Here is a 21,749-nt window from a genome sequence, read left to right on the forward strand (position 1 = left end):
TGTATCCCCCTGTTCACTGCAGTATTTACAATAGTAAACAACCTAAGTGTCCATCAATGAATATGAATGAATAAAGAAACTGTGACATGTCTAAATATATATAGTGTAAAAAACTTGCCATGTGTGACAACATGAAGGGCATTATGCTACCTGAAGTGAGTGACACACAGAAAGACAAACACCTTATGACTGAATGATGAATGGGGGATTTTTGGGGGGGGGGGGTTCTTTTTTTTTTTTTTTTTTTACAGAAAAGCTAATTAGACATATCAGTAAGCCATGCTGTATTTAAAGTAAACTACATCTAATTTTTGAATTTTCAATTTTTGTCATTATCCACATCATGACTTCTTCCTACTAAATGAATCCTGGTAACAAGCCAGGATGGACAAAAAAATAACAAGTAGACTTAGCTCCACTTTATTATCAGATATTATTAGGAAAAGGATCAACAATACACTTATCATCTTCCCAAAGGATTAAGTTAATGGAAGGTGGTTTTCCTGTCAAATGAGGTAACACTGTCTTCTAGACCAAGGTTTTTGGGAGTGAAACTTTATCTGCTCAAAATATGTCTTATACATTGACAATTAATTCTGTAAAAACAGGAAATGTAAAAACAAGATGAATGTAGTCAGAAAACAGTAGCCATGGGTGGAGGGGGCGTGGTCTAAGGACAGCAGCATGGGTGTTGTGATCCACATGATTATTTGTGCAAACAGTTCTCAGAGGCTGCAGGTAGAAACAAAAGCACCCCCAAGTGAGCCTAAGTACCTTTAATCCCAGAAAGCTAAGACTGAGGAATACTTATAATTAACCTAAAGGCCTCCCAGTCACGAAAATCCATTTTGGAACTGTTACTGTGGATGCTATAAGAACCTAGTTTAAAAACAAAATCTCAATTATCTCCTGCACCCTTTAAGCTTCTACCCTCTAAAAGTGAAAAGGAAACCTACAAAACAATAAAAAATACTCACCAATCATAAATATCTGACAAGGCACTTGCATTTAGAAGATATAAAGAACTTATTTATACTCAACAAAAAAAACACCCAATTTTAGGACGGGCAAAGGACCTGAACAGACATTTCTCCAAAGAACAAAGAAAAATAGCCAATATGCACACACAGAGAAGATGTTTAACATAATTTTTCAATAGAAAAATGCAAGTCAAACCCAGGATGAGGTACAACTCCACACCCCTTACAATGGCTGTAGTCAAAGAGACAGATAACAAGTGTTGGTGAGGATATAGAGAAACTGGAACCCTCATACACTCACTCCTGGTGGAAATGTCAAATGGTGCAGCAGCACTTCTGGAAGACACTGGCAGTTCCTCAAAAGATTAAACAGAAAATTACCACATGACCAAACAACTGCACTTTTAGCTTTATGCAAAAGGAAATGTAAATATACGTCCACAAAAAATGTTCAAAAATGTTTCTAGCAGTATTGTTCACAATAGCCAAAAGGTGGAAACAACCCAAATGTCCAACAACTCACAAATGGATAAACAAAATGTTGTATTCGTTCATGGACTATTACAAGGCAACAAAAAGGAATGAGGAACTATTACATGCCACAAAAACAAAAAACAAACATGCAGAAATAAATTCCCTGCATATAAGTATTTATAGCAGCATTATCCATATCATCTAAACTTGGAAGGAACCAAAATGTCCTTCAGTTGGTGAATGGAGTAATAAACTGTGGTACATCCAGGCAAGGGAAATATTATTCACCTCTAAAAAGAAATGAGCTATCAAACTATGAAAAGTCATGGAGAAAATTAAATGGATATAACTAAGTCAAAGAAGACAATCTGAAAACGCTATATAAATTGTTTGATTCCAACTAGATGACATGCTGCTGAAGGCAGATGTATGAAGCCAGTAACAAGATCTGTCATTGCAGCAGTTAGGAGGGAGGGAGAGATGAATAGGTAGAGCACAGAGGATTTTTAAATAATGAAATTACTTTTTATGGTACTATTATGGTACACACGTCAGTATACATTTGCCCAAACCTACAAAATATATAACACCTAGAGTGAACTCTAACATAAATGTGGACTTTGAGGGGGTAATTCATGTCAATGTAGGTTCCTCAGTGAAACAAACATACTCTTCTGTCGGGTGTTGATTATGAGGGAGGGTCTGCATATCCGGGGTGGAAAATACATGGGAAATCTCTATAACTTCCACCTAATTCTTCCATGAACCTAAAACTCCTTTAAAAAAGATAGCCCATTGAAACAAAGGTGTATGGGTTCATAATAGGTACTAACTAATATGAAACAGTAAAAAGAATAGACTACCTTTTCAAAAATTTCTAGAGGTTATACATAGGCTTTCAGGGAAACAAGTATTAAGTCAGGGACTTCCCTGGCAGTCCAGTGGCTAAGACTTCGCCTTCCAATGCAGGCGGTGTGGGTTCGATCCCTGGATGGGGAGCTAAGATCCCACATGCCTCGTGGCCAAAAAACCAAAACATGAAACAGAAGCAATACTGTAACAAATTCAATAAAAGACTTCAAAAATGGTCCACATCAAAAAAAATAAAAAAGTTAAGGCAAACACTCAAAAAACAAATCCTATAAAATATTAAAGAAATATTCATTCCAAACCCCAAATTGTAGATATAAAACAAAGAACACTAAGAATATCATCAAAAATACAGAACTGGGCTTCCCTGGTGGCGCAGTGGTTGGGAGTCCGCCTGCCAATGCAGGGGACACTGGTTCGTTGCCCTGGTCTGGGAGGATCCCACATGCCGCGGAGCGGCTGGGCCTGTGAGCCATGGCTGCTGAGCCTGCGTGTCCAGAGCCTGTGCTCCGCAACGGGAGAGGCCACAACAGTGAGAGGCCCGCGTACCGCAAAAAAAAAAAAAAAAAAAAAAATACAGAACTGATGATTGAATAAAGAAAAATGAAGGCCAGTTATAACAATGAAATTTGCGAGATGAAAGTTATCAGTGGTCTAAAAGCAAAACGAGTAACAGTAGAGTTTAAATGTCAGCATCTACCCCAACTAGAAACTAAAAATACTACAAAATAGTTTGTATACCAATAAAGGCAAACGTACAATAAAGGTAGGAAATCATGCACACACAAAGCTAACAGGGCAGGGAGGTAACAAGACAAAAGTAGTAAAATCATCTATATCCACAGTAATTAAGGGATACACAAAACAATTAGATGTAAAATATGGTATCAGAAACAGTAATCATGAGAGGAGGAGAGTACAAATGCAGGGTTTATAAAATGTATTTGAAATTAAGAGATCAGCAACTTAATCATGTATATATAGACTGCTATATAAAAACCTCATGGCAATTGCAAACCAAAATGCTATAATAGATATATACACAAGAAAAAGGAGTCCAAACACAACACTAAACATAGTTAGCAAATCACAAAAGGGAAAAAAAGACCTACAAAAACAAATCCAAAACAATTAACAAAATGGCAGAACATTCATATCAATAATTACCTCAAACATAAAAGTACTAAATACTCCAACTGAAACACATAAACTGGCTGAATGGATATAAAAACAAGACGTGTATATATGCTACCTACAGGCAACTCAATTTAGAACTAAAAACACAGAGACTGAAAGTGAGGGGATGGAAAAAGGTATTCCATACAAATGGAAATCAAAAGAAAGCCACAGCAGCAATACTTGTATCAAACAAAATATACTTTAAAATTAAGACTGCTGGGACGTCCCTGGTGGCACAGTAGTTCGGAATCCGCCTGTCAAGGCAGCAGACATGGGTTCAAGCCCTGGTCTTCGAGGGTCCCACATGCTGCGAAGCAACTAAGCCCATGTGCTGCAGCTGCCGAGCCTGCACTCTAGAGCCCATAAGCCACTGCTACTGAACCCACATACCACGACCACTGAAGCGCACATGCCTGGAGCCCATGCTCCATGACAGGCGAGGCCCCCCATGAGGGGCCTGCACACTGCAGCAAGGGGTAGCCCCTGCTCACCGCAGCTGGAGAAAGCCCACGTGCAGCAGTGAAGACCCAACACAGCCAAAAATAATTTTTTAAAAAGATTAAGACTGTTATAAGAGATAAAGGACACTACATATTGATCAAGGGATCATTCTAGAAGATATAACAATTGTAAATATACGTGCACCCAACATAGGACCACCTAAATATATAAGGCAAATATTAACAGACATAAGAGTAGGACTCAGCTGTAACAAAATAACTGCAGAGAACTTTAACACCCCACTTACCTCAATGGACAGATGATCCAGACACCAATAAGGAAACACAAGCCTTAATAACTCATTAGACTAAACTGACTTAATTGGACTAAACTGACTTGATATAAATATAGAGAGGGGGACTTCCCTGGTGATGCGGTGGTTAAGAATCCACCCTCCAATGCAGGGAACTCAGGTTCGATCCCTGGTCAGGTAACTAGATCCCACATACATGCCTCAACTAAGGAGCACACATGCTGCAACTAAGACCGGTGCAACCAAGATAAAGAAAAATTAAAAATAAACATTAAAAATAATAATAATAAATAAGTATATAGAAAGCATTCCATCCAAAAGCAGAATACACATTCTTTTCAAGTGCACATGGACATTCACCATGGATAGATCACATGCCAGGCCACAAATCAAGTCTTGGTAAATTTAAGACTACAATCATATCAAGCATCTTTTCCAACTACAGCACTGAGACTAGAAATCCACTACAGAAAAGAAAAACTGCAAAAACACAAAGATGTGGACGCTAAGCAATATGCTGTTAAGTAACCAATGGACCACTGAAACAATCAAAGAGGAAATAAAAAATACCTGGAGACAATAGCCTAAAGAAAAACAGAAAAAGAAGGCATGACGATCCAGACAGCAAAAGCACTTCTAAGAGGGAAGTTTACAGCGATACAGGGATCAAGGAAAATTTCAAATTAACAACCCAACCTAACCTTACACCTAAAGGAACTAGAGAAAGAAGAACAAACAAAAACGAAAGTTGGCAGAAGGAAAGAAATAACAAAGATCAGAACAAAAATAGAGACTAAATAAACAATAGGAAATGGAAGGAATCAAGATGGCAGAACAGAAAAACGTGGAGATCACCTCCTCCCACAAATACATGAGGAAAAATTCTCACGGAATACCTAGTGAACGCTGACAGAAGGTGTCAGACAACTGAAATTGCAAGAAAGATCACTACATAACGGGGCAGGATCAAAGGAAAAAACAAAGAAGGAATTGGGACATGACCTGAACTCTGGGGAGAGAGCTGTGAAACAGGAAAGGTTCCCTCAACCTGGGAACCCCCCTCACTGGTGGGAGATCAGCCACGACGGGAAGGGAGCCTCCGGGGAGAAAGGGCAACAAGCAGCCTGCGGCAGGCAGGACAGAGACGGATGAGCACAGAAGGCCTGTGTCACCTATGTGCTGCAACTCGAGCTTCGGCGGACAGACCCTGGGAGAGGACGGGATGGCTGCATGGAAACAGCCTGAAGCAGCTGGAGTGTGGCACAGGCTGCAGCCAGGGGTGTACCCAGACAGGGCCCGGACCTGCGTGAGAAGTGCTACCCTCAACAGGCATGTGAAGGGGGGTGCCCACCACAGCAGCCCCACTCTTGGCACGCTCACGGCAGGCACGGCTCTGCCTCTACGAGCTCTCGGAGCACGCAAGTGTGGGCTGCCCACCCGTGGACGTGGGGCTGACGTTAGAGCCCTCTCCCCACAGCTGTGCCATCTGTGGGCTTACTCTGCCACCGCTGCCCCACAGGTCTTATAAACTCAGCATCTGTGGGACACCCAAGTGGGTTACGGGGGCTCCCATGGCGGGGGCACGTCTGGCATCAGCAGCTGCGGGCTTTGTGGGTACACCCACGTAGAGGCAGGGCCAGGGTCTCAGCAGCTTCCGTAGCTTGCGCTGTGATCCTGGTACCTGACTTCAGTATATCTGTATCTACTGATTTGTGCTGGTGGCTTCATGAACAGAGAATCTGAGGGCCAACAGGGCCTACTGCCTGCATTCCCACGGTTGAGGCAGGGCCGAGAGCAGTGCTGACAACACTTTACTCTGAGCCCACACGACACGTGACGGGCGACCACACAACACAGTCACCGGTGGGCAGCTCCTGCGGAGGAATACTCAGAGGATCCTCTCCCAATGCGGGTGCTCCAGTCCTGCCTGCCTCACATGGCAGCTCAGAAACAGATGTGCAATTCTACTCCAACAACGGGGGACCAGACCCTGCCCCAACAGGGCTGTGACAACCACAGAGCAAAAAGGAGTGCCTAATCAATACCCATCGTAGGCTCTAGTCACCCCTAAACCAGTCACACCCGCATCAAGGGGATAACGGACAGCACACAGTGAGGAGAGACGTGCACAGTATCCATACTAAAAACAGCCCTAGCACCAAAAATATTAGACTCACACAGGCTACACAGGGAAGCTCCCACACAGAAACAGCCCTCCAAGAGCACAGAAGATAACTGATTCTCCTAAAATCATAGAGTCAGAGAAATATAAGTAAAATGAAGAAGCAAAGGAACCACTCCCAAATCAAAGATCATGAGAATTCCCCTGAAAGAACAATGAAACAGAACTCTCCAGTCTAACAGACTCCAAGTACAAAAAGGAGATAAAAATATTGAAAGAATTATGAAAGGCTATTGAGAGAAATGCAGATTCCCGTAAAACAGAACTAGAAACTATAAAAAGGAACCAAGTAAAATTAGAAAACTCATTTGCTGAGGCAAAAGCTGAGCTGAAGGCAATGAATCACAAACTGAATAATGCAGAATGAATTAAGTGATATGGAAGATAAAGTAATGGAAATCACCCACTCAGAACAGCAGGCAGAAAACAAAAGAAAAAAAATGAAAGCAGTATACAATACCTATGGGATAATATAAAGCATGCCAATCTATGCAGAATACTGATCCCAGAAGAAAACACAGAAAAGGAGATCAAAAATGTATTTGAAGAAATAAATGAAAGAGACAAAAATAAAAGATCAATAAAACTAAAAGCTGGTCCTTTGAAAAGATAAAATTGATAAACCTTTTCTGAGAAACATGAAAAAAAAAAGGGACAGGTCCCAAATCAATAAAATCAGAAGTGAAAAAGAAGTTAAAACAGACACCACCATAATACAAAAGATTATAAGAAACTACTATGAACAAGTATATGCCAATAAAATGGACAACCTAGAAGAAATGTACAAATTCTTAGAAAAGTACAATCTCCCAGGACTGAACCAGGAAGAAATACAAACTATGAATGGTTCAATTACCAGTAATGAAATTGAATCAGTAATTTTAAAACTCCCAAAGAACAAAAGTCCAGGACCAGTGGCTTCATAGCTGAATTCTACAAAACGTCTAGTGAAGAGTTAACACCTATCCTTCTGAAACTATTCCAAAAATCTGCAGAGGAAGGAACACTTCCAAACTCGTTCTGTGAGGCCAGCATCACCCTGATACCAGAACTAGACAAATATATCACAAAAAAAGAAAATTACAAGCCAATAACATTGATGAACATAGATGCAAAAATACTCATCAAAATACTAGCAAACTGGGCTTCCCTGGTGGTGCAGTGGTTGAGAGTCCACCTGCCAATGCAGGGGACACAGGTTCGTGCCCCAGTCCAGGAAGATCCCACATACCGTGGAGCGGCTGGGCCCATGAGCCATGGCCACTGAGCCTGCATGTCCAGAACCTGTGCTCTGCAACGGGAGAGGCCACAACAGTGAGAGGCCCGCGTACCGCAAAAAAAAAAAAAAAAAAAAAAAACTACAGAAAGCAGGCATAGAGGGAACATACCATAATAAAAGTCATATGTAACAAACCCACAGCTAACATTACAGTCCACAGTGGAAAGCTGAAAGCATTTCCTCTAAGATCAAGAACAACACAAAGATGCCCATTCTCACCATTTTTATTCAACATAATTTTGGAAGTCCTAGCCATAAAAGAAATCCATGGAAAGGAAGAAGTAAAAGTGTCATTGTTTGTAGATTACATGATACTATACATAGAAAAGCCTAAAGACACCATCAGAAAACTACTAGTTGAATTCAGTAAAGTTGCAGGATACAAAATTAACACACAGAAATCTGTTGCATTTCTATACACAAAAAACGAAAGATCAGAAAGAGAAATTAAGAAAACAATCTCATTTACCATCACATCAAGAAGAATAAAATACCTAGGAATAAACCTGCCTAAGGAGGCAAAAGAACTGTATTCTGAAAACTGTAAGACACTGATGAAAAAAACTGAAGAGGACAGAAAGAGATGGAAAGATATACCATGTTTCTGGATTAGAAGAATCAATATTGCCAAAATGCCTATACTAACCAAAGCAATCTACAGATTCAATGCAATACGTATCAAATTACCGATTGCATTTTTCACAGAACTAGAGAAAAAAAATTTTTTAATTTGTATGGAAACACAAAAGACAAATAGCCAAAGCAATCATGAGAAGGAAGAACAGACCTGGAGGAATCAGGCTCCCTAAGGACTAAACTACAAACTACAGTAATTGAAACAGTATGGTACTGGCATACACAAAAAAAGACATGCATCAATGGAACAGGATAGAAAGCCCAGAAATAAACCCACATACCTATGGTCAATTAATCTACCACAAAGGAGGCAAGAATATAAAATGGAGAAAAGACAATCTCTTCAATAAATGGTGCTGGGAAACCTGGACAGCTACATGTAAAAGAATGAAATTAGAACATTCTCTAACACCATATACAAAAATAAACTAAAAACGGATTAAAGACCTGAATGTTAAGACCAGATACTATAAAACTGTTAGAGGAAAACATAGGCAGAACACTCTTTGACATAAATCACAGCAGTATCTTTTGAATCTGTCTCCTAGACCAATGGAAATAAAAACAAAGGGGACCTAATTAAACTTAAGTTTTTGCACAGCAAAGGAAACCATAAACAAAACGAAAAGACAACACTACAGAATGGGAGAAAATATATTCAAAAGATGTGACCCACAATGGGTTAATTTCCAAAATATACAAACAGCCCAGTATAAAAAAAACAAACACAAAATCTTAATTAAAAAATGGGCAGAATGTCTAAATAGACATTTCACCAGAGAAGACATACAGATGGCCAAAGGCACATGAAAAAATGCTTGACATCACTAATTATTAGACAAATGGAAATCAAAACTATAATGAAGTTATCACCCCATTCCGGTCAGAAAGGCTATTATGAAAAAGTCTACTAATAATAAATTCTGAAGAGGGTGTGAGAAAAAGGAACCTTCCCAAACTGTTGGTGGAAATGTAAACTGGTACAGCCACTACGGAAAACAGTATGGAGGTGCCTTAAAAAACTAAAAATAGAGTTACCATATGATTCTGTAATACCACTCCTGGGCATATATCTGGAGAAAATTATAATTCAAAAACATATATGCACTGTAATGTTCATACCAGCACTATGTACAATAGCCAAGACATAGAAGGAACTTAAATGTCCATCAGCAGATGAATGGATAAAGATATTGTAGTATGTACATACAATGAAATATTACTCTACCATAAAAAATAATGAAATTTTGCCATTTGCAGAAACATGGATGGACTTCCAGATTATCATACTAAGTGAAGTAAGTCAGAAAAAGAAAGGCAAATACCATATGACATCATTTGTAGGTAGAATCTAAGATATGACACAAATGAACTTATCTGTGAAACAGACTCACAGACATAGAGAACAGACTTGTGGTTTCCAAGGGGAAGAGGGGGCACAGGAGGGATGGACTGGGAATCTGGGTTTAGCAGATGCAAACTATTGTATATAGAATGGGTAAACAACAAGGTCCTACTATTATAGCACAGGGAACTGTATGCAATATCCTGTGATAAACCTTAATGGAAAAGAATATAAAATGTACATATATGTATAACCAAATCACTTTGCTATACAGCACAAATTAACAGAACACTGTAAATCAACTACACGTCAATTAAAAAAAAAAATGAGGCCAGCATCACACTGATACCAAAACCAGACAAAGATATCACAAAAAAAGAAAATTACAGGCCAGTATCACCAATGAACATAGATGCAAAAATGCTCAACAAGATACTAGCAAACCGAATCCAACAATACATTAAAAAGATCATAGATCATGATCAAGTGGAATATATCCTAGGATGAAAAGATTTTTCAATATCTGCAAATCAATCAATATGATACAACACATTAACAAACTGAAAAATAAAAACCAGAAGGAGCAACCAAGATGGTGGAGCAGTAGGATGTGAAGCTCACCTTCTCCCACAAATACATGAAAAATACATCTCCATGGGGAACGATTCTCACATAATATCTACTGAATGCTGGCAGACGAACTCAGACTGCTGAAAGGGCAAGAAAATCTCCACATAACTGGGTAGGAAAAAAAAAAAAGAAAAGGAAGTGAGAAAGCAGTCGGGACAGGACCTGCGCCCCTGGGAGGGAGCTGTGAAAGAGGGAAGGTTCCTGCACCCTGGGAAGCCCCTTCATTGGCAGGGAGATCTGCTGAGACAGAAGGGGAGCTTCAGAGCCTCCGAGGAGAACGCAGCAGATGGTTTGAGGCAGCCAGAGTGGAGGGAGAAGCACATAGTCAGTGCCACTGCCCTGCACTTCCCAGCCTGAGATGCACATCCTGGGAGCTGGAACTCAGGCCCTGGTGATCAGGCCTGGGAAGAGGACTGGGGATGGTTGTGTGGAAACAGGCCTGGGGGGGGGGGCACGGGGAGACTGGATTCTGGTGCAACCACAACTGAGGATGTATGTGGAGGAAGCCCGGGGTGCCTTAGAGGCCAGGCACCATTGTTTGAGGGGTGTGCGAGGGAAGGGGTGACTCACCATCATACCCTTTTTCCCTGTGCACGTGCCTGCTCTCAGAGAACAGGACACCACCTGTGCTGGCTCCAGGGCTCGTCATGATCCGCCTCTGCCACCCTCACAGACTCCAGAAGTGGTCAGGAGCTGCCACCACTACCCACCTGGACTCCAGGAATGGTCACAAGCCACCTCCGTTCCCATTACATGCTCAGGGGGTGCACGTGAGCCACCACCGCTGCCTAAAACCCCAGGACCCGACACCAGACACCTCACCTGCACATCTCCTATCAAGAAGGTAACGATTCTCACACACTGATGACACACGCGACAGGCATCCATACTAAAAAACAGCCCTTGCACCAAATATATTAAGCCCACACAACCCCCACATACAAATAGCCCTCGAAGACCACAGTAGACAGTTGCTTCTCCTAAACTCACAGGGAAAGACAAATATAATTAAAATGAAAAAGTAGAGGAACCACTCCCAGTTAAAAGACCAAGAGAATTCCCTTGAAACAACAAACAATGAAACAGATCTCTTCAGTCTAACAGACACCGACTTCAAAAAGAAGATTCTGAAAATACTGAAGGAATTAATAAAGGCTATCAACAGAAATGCAGAGTACTGTAAAAAGGAACTACAAACTATTAAGAGGAACCAATAAAAACTAGAAAACTCATTTGCACATACGAAAGCTGAGCTAAAGGCAATCAACTGCCCAATGAATAATGCAGAAGAAAGAAGAAGTGACCTGAAGGATAGAATAATGGAAATCACACAATCATGACAGCAGACAGAAAACCAAATGAAAAAATAAAATAAAAGCAATATAAGAGATCTGTGGGATATAATAAAGTGTGCCAATCTGTATATAATAGGGATTCCAGAGGGGAAGAAAGAGAAAAGGGGATCGAAAATGTATTTGAAGAAATTATGGCCGAAAAATTTCCAAATGCAAAAAAAGGAAACAAATATCCAGGTACAGGAAGTAAAGAGAGTCCCAAATAAAATAAATGTGGAACCATAAAAAAACCAGAATTGCCAAAGCAATCCTGAAGAAAAACAACAAAGCAGGAGGCATAATCATCAGACTTCAGACAATACTACAAAGTTACAGTAATCAAACAGCATGGTACTGGCACAAAAACAAACATATATATCAATGGAACAGAAGAGAGAGCCCAGAAATAAACCCACATGCCTATGGTCAATTCATCTTTGACAAAGGAGGCAAGAATATACAATGGGAAAAAGACATTCTCTTCAGCAAGTGGTGTTGGGAAAGTTGGACAGCCACATGTAAATCAGTGAAGTTAGAACACACCCTCTCACCATACACAAAAATAAACTCAAAATGGCTTAAGGACTTAAACATAAGACATGACACCATAAAACTCCTAAAAGAGAACATAGGCAAAACATTCCCTGACATAAATTGTACCAATGTTTTCTTAGGTCAGTCTCCCAAGGCAATAGAAATAAAAGCAAAAAGAAACAAATGGGACCTAATCAAACTTACAAGATTTTGCATAGTAAAGGAAACCATCAATAAAACGGAAAGACAACCTACAGAATGGGAGAAAATATTTGCAAACAATGCAATCGACAAGGGCTTAGTTTCCAAATATACAAACAGCTCATACAACTCAACAACAAAAAAACAACCCAGTTGAAAAATGGGCAGAATACCTAAATAGACATTTCTTCAAAGAAAAAATGGCCAGTAGGCACATGAAAAGATCCTCAACATCGCTCATTATTAGAGAAATGCAAATCAAAACTAAAATTAGGTACCACCTCATACCAGTCAGGACAGCCATCCTTAAAAATTCTACAAATAACAAATGCTGGAGAGGGTATGGAAAAAGGGAACCCTACACTGTTGGTGGTAATGTAAGTTGGTGCACCTACTGTGGAAAAAAGTATGGAGGTTCCTCAGAAAACTAAAAATAGAATTACCATATGATCCAGCAATCCCAGTCCTGGACATATATCTAGACAAAACTATAATTCAAAAAGACACATGAACCCCTATGTCCATAGTACTATTCACAATAGCCAAGACATGAAAACAACCTAAATGTCCATCAACAGAAGAATTTATGAAGAAGATGTGGTACATATATACAATGGAATACTACTCAGCCATAAAAAGGAACGAAATAATGCCACCTGCAGCAACATGGATGCAACTAGAAATTATCATACTAAGTGAAGTAAGTCAGAAAGAGAAAGACAAATACCGTATGTTATTACTTATATATGGAATCTAAAATATGACACAAATGAACCTATCTATAAAACAGCAACAGAATCACAGATATAGAGAACAGGCTAGTGGTTGCCAAGGGGGATGGGGTTGGGGAAGGGGTGGAGTAGGAGGTTGGAGTTAGCATATGTAAGCTTTTATATATAGACTGGATAAACAACAAGGTCCTACTGTGTAGTACAAAGAACTATATTCAATATCCTATGATAAACCATAATGGAAAAGTACATTAAAAAAAGAATATATATCTATAAATAACTAAATCACTGCTGTACAGCAGAAATTAACACAACATTGTACATCAACTATACTTCAATTAAAAAATACTGATCATAGGGCTTCCCTGGTGGCACAGTGGTTGAGAATCTGCCTGCCAATGCAGGGGACACGGGTTCAAGCCCTGGTCTGGGAAGATCCCACATGCCGTGGAGCAAGTAGGCCCGTGAGCCACAATTGCTGAGCCTGTGCGTCTGGAGCCTGTGCTCCGCAACAAGAGAGGCCACGATAGTGAGAGGCCCGCACACCGCGATGAAGAGTGGCCCCCACTTGCCACAACTAGAGAAAGCCCTCGCACAGAAACGAAGACCCAACACAGCCATAAATAAATGAATTAATAATAATAAAATACTGATCATAAGAAAAAGAATAAAAATCTTATGATCATCTCAATAGATGCTGGAAAACCTTTTGATAAAATTCAACATCTATTTATGATAAAACAAAAACTCTCCAAAAAGCAGGCACAGAGGGAACATACCTCAACATAATAAAGGCCAGATATAACAAACCCATAGCTAACATCATATTCAATGGTGAAAAGCTGAAAGCATTTCCTCTAAGATCAGGAATGAGAGGAGGATGCCCACTCAGGCCACTTTTATTCAACATAATTTTGAATAAATTATCACAACAATCAGAGAAGAAAAAGAAATAGAAGGAATACAAGTTGGAAAGGAAGAAGTAAAACTATCACTCTTTGCAGATGACATGATACTGTCTATAGAAAAGCCTGAGGAGACCACCAGAAAACTACTGGAGCTCATCAATGAATTACATAAAGTTATACATAATTAATATACAGAAATCTGCTGCATTTCTATAAACTAACAATGAAGTATTAGAATGAGAAAATTAAGAAAACAATCCCATTTACCATCACATCAAAAAGAATAAAACCTAGGAATAAACGTACCTAAGGAGGCAAAATACCTGTACTCTGAAAACTACAAGACACAGATGAAAGAAACTGAAGATGACACAAAAGGATGGAAAGATATACTGTGTTCCTGGATTGGAAGAATCAATATTGTTAAAATGACCGTACTACCTAAGGCAGTCTACAGATTCAATGTAATCCCTATCACAACACCAATGGCATTTTTCACAGAACTAGAAAAAAAATTTTTTTAATTTGTATGGAAACACAAAGGACCCCAAATAGCCAAACAATCTTGAGAAAGAAGAACAGAGACAGAGGAATCATGCTCCCTAGGACTATACTACAAGCTACAGTAATTGAAACAGTATGGCACTGGCAAAACAAAACACATAGATCTGTGGAACAAGAGAGAGAGCCTATAAAAAAATCCAGGTACTCATGTTCAATTAATCTACCACAAAGGAGGCAAGAATGTAAAATGCAGAAGACAGTCTCTTCAAACAAGTGGTGCTCAGAAAACTGTACAGCTACATGTAAAAGAATGAAATTAGTACATTCCCTAAAACCATATACAAAAATAAACTCAAAATGGATTAAAGACCTCAATATAAGACCATATACCATAAAACTCCGAGAGGAAAACAGGCAGAACACTCTGACATAAATTGCAGCAGTATTTTTGGGGATTCATCTCCTAAAGTAATGGAAATAAAAGCAAAAGTAAACAAATGGGACCTAATTAAATTTAAAAGCTTTTGCACAACAAAGGAAACCATCAACAAAAGGAAAAGACAACCTACTAAATGGGAGAAAGTATTTGCAAATGATATATAAATGATAAGGGATTAATATCCTACATATTTAAACAGCTCATACAACATTACATCAAAAAAACATACAACCCGATTTTAAAAAGGGCACAAGAACTGAACAGTCATTTTTCTAAAGTAGAAATGCAGATGGCCAACAAGTACATGAAAAGATGTTCAACATCGCTAACCATCAGGGAAAAGCAAATCCAAACTAAATGATATCCCCTCACACCTGTCAGAATGGCTACCATCAAAAAGAACAGAGAAAGTGCTGGCAAGGATATGGAGAAAAGGGAACCCTTCTACAGTGCTGGTGGGAATTTAAATTCGTGCAGCCACTTAGCAAAACAGTATGGAGGTTTTCTCATAAAACTAAAGCTACAATTACCATATAACCCAGCAATTCCAATCCTGGGTATATATCCAAAAAAGCCCCAAAACAGTAATTCAAAAAAACATGCACCCCAATGTTCATAGCAGCATTATTTACAATTGCCAAGATATGGAAGCAGCCTCGGGGTCCATCAACAGACAAATGGATTAAAAAAATGTGCTGTACACACACACACACACACACACACACACACACACACACACACACACACACACACACACACACACACACACACACACACACACACACACACACACTGGAATAATAGTCATAGAAAAGAATGAAATTTTGCCATGTGCAGCAACATGGATGTACTTGAAATGTATTATGCTAAGTGAAGTAAGTCAGAGAAAGATAAATACTGTATGGTATCACTTATATGTAGAATTTTAAAATATAACAAATTACTGAATACAACAAAAAAGCAGCAGATGCAGAGATATAACTAGTGGTTACAGCAGGGGAGGGGCAATATAGAGGTGGGAGAGTGGGAGGGACAAACTATTGGGTGTAAGATAGGCTCAAGGATGTGTTGTACAACACGGGGAATATAGCCAATATTTTGTAATAACTGTAAATGGAACGTAGCCTTTAAAAATTGTATAAAATTTAAAAAAATTTTTCAATTAAAAAAAACATGTCAGCACCAAATTTATAAGCTTCCTCAATAAAACATGTCAAAATCATATTTGTTGAAAGTGAATGAAGGATGGCACACACAGGATTAACAATGTGGCATGAACAGTAGTTTAATTAGTCTCACAGGTATGAGGTTGTGAACTTGGACACTGTTCTCCTTAGGATAAGTTCCTACACCTTTTATTGCCACCTCAAAGTTGATGACCATATTGTTTCCTACCCACACTGTCACCCTGCCCTAGAGAGGCATTGTTAAACTCCACAAGAACTAGAAGGACAACTGGAGGTTCTTATCGGTCAGGGTCTCCTGATACTTTCTACCTTAGTTTCTTGGACATGCTGACCACTCTATCCAGTGGCTTCAAGAAACATTTCTGCATGTAGAGCAGGATAATATTGTAACATATTGTTCAGTGTTTTGCTCCAAGAATCTTCTCTTAAACAGTAAACCCCCTGCATCAAAGTGTCCACCATAAGCTGCCTATGAACTAAAGGCGCAAAGAGAGATTGAAACTTTAGACCCCTGGAATGTGTGTTTAAAAAACAAGTTTCAGGGACTTCCCTGGTGGCACAGTGGTTAAGAATCTGCCTGACAATGCAGGGGACATGGGTTTGATCCCTGGTCCAGGAAGATCCCACATGCCGCGGAGCAACTAAGCCCATGTGCCACAACTACTGAAGCCCCCACACCCTAGAGCCCACGTGCCGCACCTACTGAGCCCCCGTGCTGCAACTACTGAGCCTGCTGCTGCAACTACTGAAGCCCACATGCCTAGAGCCTGTGCTCCGCAACAAGAGAAGCCACCACAATGAGAAGCCCTCACACTGCAACGAAGAGTAGCCCCCGCTCGCTGCAACTGGAGAAAGTCCACGTGCCGCAACGAAAACCCAACACAGCCAAATAATTTTTTTTTAATTAAAATTTAAAAAAAAAGTTTCAGAGGCAAAATCTTAGAAGAGAGAAAGAAGTCAGAACGACTAAGGTCTTTCTATGTCCCAGTACTAGGCAGAGAGCTGGAAGAGGGAGAAAAATACAAGATACGAGAAAAAAATGACAGGGTCAAATTGTGGTCCTCTTGAGAAGGGGTGGTATGCTCTACCCACAGGCTGTAGGAGGGTGAACGCCTGAAAGACAGATATACTACCATGTAGCAGCTGGGATCAGAGAGGATCTCAGGCTGTAGTCATTATATTACTTCCGAGTAACAGCCTCAAAATGTGCACCCCACTCCTCTTTACATACATGTGGCAAACTGAAAAAATGGCTCAGGAGCCTGAACAGGCAGAGAAGGCCTGACCCAGCCCCAGAAGATGCATGGCACCCCAGATACAGTGGAAGACCAGCTATTTTGTCTATCCCCTGAGAAGTTCTCCCAAAACTATAAAATGTGGAGGAAACCAAATAGGTCCTGGGGTCAGAACTATAGGGGACTTAGCTCTGATATGTATTAACTGAAAACCAAGAGATGAAGGGGAAAGAGGGCTTTCCATCCCTCTCAAACCAAGACATCAAAATGGTAGGAGGGGCCAGATAGTAGAGTGTTATAGGTCATGATAAAGCCTTTGCTTTGGCTTTGAATGAGCTGGAGTACCATAGCAGAGTGCGAGTTTAAACTTGTATATATTTGAGTAACACAGTGATAAAGGATGCTTGTGCAGGGTTAAATTTCCTTTGAGAACTCATATGAAATGGACTTTTATTTTCCCATGGTTCTTTCCCATTTGAGGAGAACTTCTCAAAGAATATCTAATGAAGAAGCTTGCTCTGTGCCCATCTGAGCTCTCATTTAAATTCACATCTAAATATATTCTGACCAGGAATTCCCTGTCAGTCCAGTGGTTAGGACTCTGTGCTTTCACTGCCGAGGACCTGGGTTCAACCCCTGGTCGGGGAACTAAGATCCCACAAGCAGCATGGTGAGGCCAAAAAAAATAACAACAGTAATACATCCTGACCTCTCTGTATTTTTCCGTATTTTCACTTCACTTTCCACAGATCAGGGCTCTTCCCCTTGTTCCATAGTGAAAATACTGTTCACCTCAAAAGAGATTTCAATTTATAAAAAAAAACCCAACATGATAATGCTATACTCAGTGCTTTGTTCAGCTAAGAAGAAAGGATATTATAGATGGATCTAGAAAAGTGTTTCAAAAAGTAACCGACTGCCTCCTGAATGTTTAGAGATGATTTAAAATGTGTAGACATCTAGCACCCTTCCAAGAACCACTGAATCAGAAGCTCAAGAGTAAAACCACAGATTGAAATTTTTTTTAATTTGCCATAAGGCGTTCAGACTGCTAATATTCTACAAACCACCACTAATCAAGCATGTGCCAAACTTCTGAAGAAAGGGGAAGTTAGTCATAAGCCACTTTATGAAGCCTTTCATTCTGAATACAAACAGCTTCAATCACTCTCTTGAAGGGATCTGAAACTCTCGCAAGCATGCTAGGGGCTCCTAAAAGACTCCCAAGGGGAAATGCAAAGATATACAAAAGTAGTTACCGACTTTCAGAGGGAAATTATCCTCACCCAGGGAGAGCAGGTTCCTGTAGGTCTCCAGCATCACGTCCCTGTACAAGGCCCTCTGAGCAGGGTCCAGGCATTCCCACTCCTCCTGAGAGAACGTGATGGCCACATCCTTGAACATAAACAGTCCCTGAAAGGAAAGCACATTTTACCAAGTTGACAAGGAGAGATTTCTGAGTTTGACACAAACTTACAGAAACAGACACGTAAGGATTGACTTGGCCGGAGTGAATGTTCTGACTGATCCATGTAAGATAATTTTGAGCAAGTTACGCTTCTCTTTATGTAACCGAGGTGAAATGCATATAACATAAAGTCAACCATTTTTAAAGTAGCATTCAGTGGCATTTAGTACATTTATAATGTTGAACAAACATCATCTCTTTCTTGTTCAAAAATATTTCAGTCATCCCCAAAGGAAATCCTTTACTCATTTCAGCAGTTGCTTCTTTCTTCCCCATTTGCCTCAGTCCCTGGACACCAGTAATGCAATGTCTCAGTGGATGTACCTGTTTGGGATATTTCCATGTAACTGTAATGGTATAAAATGTGACCTTTTGTCTGGTTTCTTTCACTGTGAATAATTTTTTTGGCTCAGCCATGCTCAGTTATGTATCAGTACCACCACATTTCTTTTCATGGCCGAGTAATATTCCACTGCGTGAGTAAACCACAGGTTATTCACTCATGCCTTGGTGGACATTTGGGTTATAATCACCTTTTGTCTATTACTAACACTGCTGCTGGAACTTTCTTTTTCTTTTTTTTGATTAATTAATTTTTGGCTGCGTTGGGTCTTTGTTGCTGGGTGCGGGCTTTCTTTAGTTGTGGCAAGCAGGGGCTACTCTTCATTGCAGTGCGCAGGCTTCTCATTGCGGTCGTTTCTCTTTGTTGTGGAGAACGGGCCCTAGGCACACAGGCTTCAGTAGCTCAGGCTCGCAGGCTCTAGAGCACAGGCTCAGTAGTTGTGCACAGGCTTAGTTGCTCCGCGGCATGTGGGATCTTCCCGGACCAGGGATTGAACCCGTGTCCCCTGCACTGGCAGGCGGATTCTCAACCACTGTGCCACCAGGGAAGCCCCATGCTGCTGGAACATTCATGCAGAAGTATATGTTTGAATTATCTGTTCTCAATTCTTTTTGGTATTTATCTAGCAGTGGAATCACTAGGTCACATGGTTTTGTTTTCCACGATGGCTACAACACTTTACCAGCAACTTATCAGGATTCTAACTTCTCTACATCTTTACCAAAACTTGTTATTCTGTTTTATTATAGTCATCATATCAGGTGTGAAATTATATCTCATGGTAGTTTTGATTTTGCATTTTATTAATGACTAATTTCATTGAACATCTGTTTGCTTCTTGGTTACTTCTCTATCTTCTGTGAAGAAAGGTCTATTAAAGTCCTTTGCTTATTTTATAATTAGGTTCTTTGTATTTTGGTTCTTGACTTATAGGAGTTCTTCATATATGCTAGATAATAGACACCAGATATGTGATTTGAAAATACTTCCTCCCACTTGGTAGATTATGTTTTCAGTTATGTGACAGTGTCCTTCAGTGTACAAATATTACTAATTTTGGTGAAGCTCAACTTATCTATTTTGTCTTTCTATCTTTTGCTTTCAGTGTCCTATCTAAAAAAAAATCCACTGTCAGTTCACATCATGAAGATTTATCCCTGTGCTTCCACTTAAGGGTATTATAGTTTTACCTGTTATGCTTAGTCTTTGATTCATTTTGAATTGACTGATTTATATGGTGAGAGGCACAGGTCCAATTTCACTCTCTTTCACATGGATATCCAGTTGTCCCAGTACACCTGGAGAGACTACTTTTTAAGAGACAACTTTTTTTGCTTGAATGTTTCTGGCACCGTGTGAAAAAGGAATAGGCTGTAGACATACGGGTTTATTTGTGGACTCTCAGTCTGTCATTTTCATCTATGTTACTCTTCTCAAGCTGGAACCAGTTTTGTTTATCCATGGTTTGCAGTAAGGTTTGATGTTGGGAGTGTAAGTCCTCCAACTTTACTCTTTTTCACACTTATTTTGGGTATTTGGGGTCCATACTAATTCAAAATGAATTTAAGGGTCAGGTTCTCACTTGTACAGAAAAGGCTGCGGGGATTTTGACATGGATTGCTGTCAGTCCTTATAACACTTTGGTGAGTACTGCCATCTTAACTACTCTAAGTCTTACAATCAACAAAGGATATCTTGACATTTATTTAAATTTTCCTTCAATTCTTTAAGCAATACTTTTAGTTTTCATTGTACAAATCTTCCAGTTCCTTGGTTATATTCTTATTCTTTTTGATGGTCTTGTAAATGGAATTGTTTCACTTACTTTCAATATGTTTATTGCTAGTGTACAGAAATACTACTGAATATTGGGTACTGATACTGTATTCTATAACCTCAGTGAATTTGTTTATTATCACTAATGGTCTTTTTAAGGATTGTTCAGATGTTTTTACATATAAGAGCATGTTTTCTGTGAATATAATTTGACTTCTTTTTTAATTTTGACTTTTCTTTCTTTCTTTTTTTGGGTCTAATTTATCTGGCTAGATATTCAGTAAAATGTTGACATATAGTGCCAAAATGCGTCCCACACTTGCTTCTTCCTGATTACATGGGAAAGCTTTCCATCTTTAACAATGAGTATGATGTTAACTGTGAGATTTTAATAAATATCCTTTTTAAGACCAAAGATAATCCCTTCTATTCCTAGTTTTGAGTACACTCTGTTTTTGTTATATGGAGTGTTCTGTATATTTCTCTTAGGTCTACAGTGTTTGCTTGGTTTACAGTTTTGCTCAGTCCTTTATTTCCTTATTGAGCTCCTGTCTGGTTATTAAAAGGAGAGTATTGAGGGAACTCCCTGGTGGTGCAGTGGTTAAGAATCCGCCTGCCAATGCAGGGGACACGGGTTCAATCCCTGGTTTGGGAAGATCCCACATGCCGTGGAGCAACTAAACCCATGCAACCACAACTACTGAGCCTGCACTCTAGAGCCCGTGAGCCACAACTACTGAGCCTGCGTGCCACAACTACT

The 21,749-nt window shown here is 39.7% G+C and overlaps 1 protein-coding gene and 1 long non-coding RNA gene across 4 annotated transcripts in view; one reads left to right on the plus strand and one right to left on the minus strand.

Annotated features, from left to right (window-relative positions):
* LOC132509843 (uncharacterized) overlaps nt 1-21,749 on the plus strand; it is a 54,328-nt gene that overhangs the window by 23,173 nt on the left and 9,406 nt on the right. The gene's annotated exons all lie outside the window — the stretch shown is intronic.
* The window catches only part of LOC132509833 (zinc finger protein 677-like), a 37,319-nt gene that overhangs the window by 5,049 nt on the left and 10,521 nt on the right, over nt 1-21,749 (minus strand). For 2 of the 3 annotated variants that reach the window (XM_060131351.1, XM_060131352.1), the window contains one exon: nt 18,666-18,815. In XM_060131351.1, coding sequence (XP_059987334.1) covers nt 18,666-18,815 — 150 coding nt within the window. The remainder of the gene's footprint in view (nt 1-18,665; nt 18,816-21,749) is intronic. The other variant, XR_009537136.1, reaches the window with a different exon arrangement.

This window comes from Lagenorhynchus albirostris, chromosome 19, assembly GCF_949774975.1.
Source record: "Lagenorhynchus albirostris chromosome 19, mLagAlb1.1, whole genome shotgun sequence".
Lineage (NCBI taxonomy): Eukaryota > Metazoa > Chordata > Mammalia > Artiodactyla > Delphinidae > Lagenorhynchus > Lagenorhynchus albirostris.